We start from the raw sequence: 5,569 nt of genomic DNA, 5'->3' as shown, positions 1-5,569 counted from the left end.
CGGGCCAGACTGACACACTAAATGCAAAATGAAGACCCTAAATGTCTTTACCCTCGTTTTCCCATTGAGAGGGAAACTGTGGGTGTAATGGGTTGTTCATGTGCGTAAGAGCCGAGTGTTTACATTGCTAGCAGCAGCAGCGTGGGGGCCTCTTCTCAATATTCCTGGATGCCAGCTTTATTCAATTGGGAAGCGTGGTGAAGACGATGGCAGAGCGAGGGAAAAATATCCACTCCCCCAATGTGTCGTCTAGGAAGCGTAGTAGGTAACAGAAAGCAAAGCCACGGAGGCGCATAATGCCCGACTGTCTTTCTCCACCGTGTCCCTTTTGGCCGGGCCGAGGTCTTCTCCATAAATCACTCAATATGCACTCACACACACACACACTCTCTGGCACACAAACACACAGAGGGAGGCAGACAGACACACAGGAAAGATCGTTTTAGCTCAGAGCAAATAGAGATGGAGGGGACATGGGCTCTGCCTCTGCTGTGGTGTGATGTATATATTTCAAACAAAAATATGAATGCTCTCCGCCAGCACTTTCTCTCGCTGCGGAAATGTGTCCAGCAGACGTTTGACATACGCGCACACACACACACACACACACACACACACACACACACACACACACACACAGGGCGCGGCCATCTGCCAACAAAAAGACTTGTTTAACGAGTCTCAGCGCTTTGTTGATTTCAGTCTCAGGGCTTTGTTGTTTTTGTGAATCGCGCTCTCAGAGGCCGGTATTAATCTTCACCGTGTGTATACATAAGGTGTCCAGGGCTGCGCTGCATAACTGGGAATTGTCATGCGACAACGTTTGGTTCAAGTTGGGTGAAGTCTTGTTTGGTTCACTGCTCCATTGTTCATCCGGTTGCCAGGTCTGGTGTTTATAGCACCGAGGTAGACCCCGTCCTCCGTCATCCCTACTTTCCTCTTCCTCCCCCCCCCTCCACCGCCACTACCTCACATCTTCTACCCCCATCTGCCTCCTTCTTCTCGCCGACTCCTCCTCTTACTCCTGCAGCAAACTTCCTTTGGCCTGAGTGTTTGTGTTCTGGATTCTGCATTCCTCGATGGCAATGTGTGCGCCGAGTGCATAGAGAAACCGAGGGCCTTGGCCGTGCCGTCGGTTTCCAGGTGCTTTTCTGGTGTTTGGCAGCGCTCTGCCTTTTGCCTGACTAAGCCGCCGCCTCCTCCTCCTCCTCCTCCTCCTCCTCCCGACTGGTTTCTACACTCTTGTCTCTTTTTCTGCATTTCTGAAATCACTAGAAAACCTCCTGTAGTTTGAAATACAGGCGTTGCCGCAAGACAGAAACACAAGAACAGGGTGGCTTTTCTTTTGATTGAAGGTTGTGCATGTTTTGCTCTAGCTGCTCCTCAAAGCTGGTATCAGAGAGTTTAGACCCAAATGGCCGGGTGTCGGAGAGTAACATGAATTCAAGCCTGTGTAAAGTATCGTACCAAAATAGTAGTTTCCATAATAGTTGTGTTTTGAATGGTTGGATGTTGTTAGGTGTCTGGTCCTGCCGTTGTTGTCATATTTGACATGTCAGGCTTGATTGTAGTTTACCTATATAAAGACTGGGCTGTGGTTAATGTGTTAATGAAATGACTTCTGGATCTGTGGAGGCTATAAACTCGCCCCCACTGGGTTGCCTTGTTTTTCACTCCGAATTATGATAACTAAGAAACACAGGTGGAGCGTCAAATGTAAAAAGAAGCATAGACGGTGGCTCACTGGGATTTATATTTAGAGTTTTTTTGCATTGCTTTTTTTGCATTTCCTTCCCATTTTTCTCTCTCCCTCTCCTGTTATAAGCGTTCCACTCAGCAATGCCATTCTGTGTTGTCTGTGGTCGCCTCTGGAAGCAGAAAACACTACAAATTTTGGACGCGCGAGGACAAAAAAAGGAGAGAAAAATGCATTTTAAAACATGGTTAGTTTTCAGTGAACCGTGGTTAACCAAAATCGATGAGTCTCATCTGAGCCAAATTTGGTGAGCGTCTCAGACTGAGCCTCTCGAGCTGTCCTCTCATGCCGGTGCTCGTTGGTTCTGCTGTTCGATACGAGGAGGACGCTCTAACCGGCGTGCATCCACTCACTGCTTTTTACGAGGTGAAGTCCACCGAACATCCAGTGCTCATCTGTCCCGTCCTGTTCTGTTCTCTTAGTGTTACATGGACGTTTTTATACCTGGTCGTAGCCTTTGCAGCAAACGGCAGAACGCTCGCCGGCCCGCACACTAATAATCCCCACGAGTCCCGCTATAGGTTGTCTCCCTCCAACACATTTTACAGTAAACAAAGTCGGCTCCATTCTGCATCTTTGGCTGAGTGTGCTTCATGTTGTCTCCCCCTTTGGGAATTAAACCATGCTATGCGGTAATTATATGCATGTTTCTCTTGGTATTTTGGGGGTTGGAGACAGACAAAGTAACATTCACATCAGAGCCAGACCATTCCTGAACGCCTACACACTGACCCCAAACAAAATATTTCACATATTTAAAAAGAATAGTTGATTGACAATTGTGTTCATTGAAGCAATTTATTTTATAGTGACACGCCTCTATATAAAATAATTGAGAGGTTTATGAGTCACAGAACGACATGTGACTGTTTGTGATTACGAGGCGGAGGCTGCTGCTGTAAACGACAGTGTTAATGACGCTTAATCAATTTGGGAACATTTGTGAACATTCACCGTTTCCCTTAAAATCCAAACTCACGGTAGTAAAAGTGACATGTCCAGTTTTGGCATCGGAAGTTAAATTTAGAAATAAAGTGAGAGTCATTTAAGGATGGCAGCGGTTTGATTTGATAACAGGGAATTCTTGTTGCCAGGTGTCCTTGGGAGAGGCTGAGAGGGATAGGCTATAGATATGTGTGCAGGCCTGCACCCACTGACCTGTTATTTTTTTTTTTTTTTTGGTGTGTGTGTTTTTGTGTGCGTGCAAGAATGCATGTGTGTGTACTGTACTGTACTCTACGGCGGCCTGACACAGACTACAGTTGGGCCAGTGATGCATTAGCCATGGCTAGAGATGGGTTGGTATGGAATAAATAATGGATACCATCCTTTCCCTCTGAATAAATCAAGACTAGAGAAATGGAGAGAGATGAGAGATTACATGTGGGAGAGAGTCGGAGAAATTGAACGGAGCAGAGAGAAAAGGAAGAGGAATATCGAGGTGGAAACGGTGTCCTGAATTCCAAATCAGCATCTCTTCTCCTCTGCGAGGAAAAGGGAAAATGTTTTAAAGAAGGTGCAGTTCAATGTGTTGTTTATGAAATGATTTTATGTCGAAAATAAACAATTCCTCTTCCAGAGCACAACCGCAGTGGTTTCTCAACTCATTTTTCCCCCCTTTGCTCTGTCTCTGTTTGCCTCCCCATCAGGCTCAGGGCCAGACGTTCACCTTTCCTGACATCTTCCCAGAAAAGGACCGGAAGCCGACTGAGGGCTCCATGGAGGAGATGCAGGAGAAGTTCATGGAGGACGAGAAGCAGCGGCAGAAACTCGACCCCAGGAGAGGAGGGGTCACCGAGTGGTTTGGACTCTGAGAAAGCCCGCTGACCGGGAACTGTGCGAGCGCGTTATGCGAGCGTGGGCGTCTCGTTGGGAGCAACATGTATTGATTTACAATGCGACTGTTGTGATGTCACTTCTATTTCTGTAAGAAACGCTCACGAGTGTGTAGTTAGGACGAGCGAGCATGTGTGTGGGAGACTGCGGACATGTGTTCGGTGTGTGTGTGTGTGTGTGTGTGTGTGTGTTTGTGAGGCTTCGGTCCAGTAACTCACGCCAGAACAGAATCAGAGGAGGAGAGTGGCCCGGCTCCATCTTTGATGAAACCAGCCCACCGTACAGAATCTCCATCACCTCGGATGACCTCTTTTCCTTCCTCCTCCCACTTCTCCGTCGCACCGCCCTCTCCTTTTACTCCTCCTCTTTGGCACCGACACCCCTTCACCTTCTCCTTCTTTGTTTCACTCTTTTTCTCAGGAGTTTTCTTCTGGTCCGTCTCCTCAGTCGTCCCCTCCGTCCTTGTCCCTCTCCTACCACATTTTTCCCCTCTTGCCATACGAGGGAGTGGTATAGTGTGGTATCCCTAGTAGCCCTGACTCGCAGCCAGTTGGATCTGCCTACCTGGACAGCCCACATCCTTTCCTCTTTTATGAGTTTGCCTTGGATTAATTGACCACTTTGGGTAAACAACAATTGAGATGTTGTTTCAGCAAAGAAAGTACATGGAATTTGCAGGAGTGTTATATTACAGTATTTTGTGGTAGCACCTCTTGCCATAACTCTGAGCAAAGATTGTACCCAGTGTTGTGTTTGTGTCGGTGTCCTTGCCTAACACGCAGGACTTGCCAGTGAATCTAATTGTATGTGCTTTTTGGAATAACAACTAATAAAAGGTCACTTGTCCAAGAGCGCTCTGCTTACTGTTTTTTTTTTTTCTTGTGTTCTGCGTGCCTCATCTCCCACGACTGCCGCGCCGAAAAAAACTGGCATTTTGAGACACTGTTTGCCACACAAGCTGGCCCGTGCGAGTGCCAACGTGGTCTGGTAGCTGTTTTGACAAAGTAATGATCTGTGTTTGAATCGGGCCAGTGGAAGACTGAGCTCTCTTACCGTAATAAAGCCCATAAAGGGGAGGGACCTCTCCTGGGCTCGCTCAGACCCTCCATTATGCTGAGAGGCCAAGGTTACAGTAAGTGTCCCCCAGCCGTGACCACTAATGCTGGCTGGCTAATACAAAGGTCCAGTCCCTGACCTCACCCAGCCAACTCATCTATCACTAAGGAGAATGTCAATATTGATCCTGTTGGCCCATTGTCTGCTGCCTGGAACCACTCGCCCCCCTGCGTCGCTATAAAGCAATCTGATTTGGAACGAGAGAAGCCTCCAGTTTCTTTTCTCTCTGCCCTGTTCTCACTTTTTATTTTCCTCCTTCTCTGCTCATTCTCTCTTTCTGTTGCCCAGTCTGGACCTCGAGTGAAACAGCTGCTCAGCCAACAGAGAGGGAGACCAAGTTCTCTCCCCCTCCTGGTCTGAAGAGACCCCACATGAAAGTTGGGAAATCAAGTTTTCTGGTGTTTGCCAAGTGATAATCTGTCCCTGTTGTCTTCAATCAATCAATCAGGACTTTATTTGTGTAGCACTTTTGTAACACAAAGTGCTTTACAGAACAAAAGGAAACAAAAAACAAACGATAAAACCTCTCAGCCCCTCTCCCAATCCCCCCCAATAAACATTCTGTTATAAATGAAGGGACTCCATAAAAACAGGGACCGAGGAAACGCTGGTGTAAATAAATGCAGCGAGTAAACACCAATCAAAAATTCAGAATGGAAACAGAAATCCCTCTTGTTCGCCGCCGTGTTCCTTCCAACGCCGATTCTTATCGATGAACCGCCGTCGAGGTGCCGATGTTAAATACGTGTTTACGGCCTCCTGACAGCGCTGGATGTGTCGTCCTTTTTACAGTGCACAGAGCACGTTGAGACACACTGGGTTCATGAGCTCATCTCTCGCTCGCAGAGCTAAATGTCTGAG

The 5,569-nt window shown here is 47.4% G+C and overlaps 1 protein-coding gene across 1 annotated transcript in view; it reads left to right on the top strand.

Annotated features, from left to right (window-relative positions):
• mrpl23 (mitochondrial ribosomal protein L23) overlaps positions 1-4,445 on the top strand; it is a 40,270-nt gene extending 35,825 nt beyond the window's left edge. The window contains exon 5 of the mRNA XM_008293673.1: positions 3,406-4,445. Coding sequence (XP_008291895.1) covers positions 3,406-3,570 — 165 coding nt within the window. The 3' untranslated portion in view covers positions 3,571-4,445. The remainder of the gene's footprint in view (positions 1-3,405) is intronic.
• Positions 4,446-5,569: the final 1,124 nt, after the last annotated feature.

This window comes from Stegastes partitus, unplaced genomic scaffold (genome assembly GCF_000690725.1).
Source record: "Stegastes partitus isolate 25-593 unplaced genomic scaffold, Stegastes_partitus-1.0.2 Scaffold901, whole genome shotgun sequence".
In the NCBI taxonomy this organism is placed as follows: domain Eukaryota; kingdom Metazoa; phylum Chordata; class Actinopteri; family Pomacentridae; genus Stegastes; species Stegastes partitus.
The sequence above is the reverse complement of the archived record's forward strand: the minus strand, read 5'-3'. Positions and strand labels throughout refer to the sequence as shown.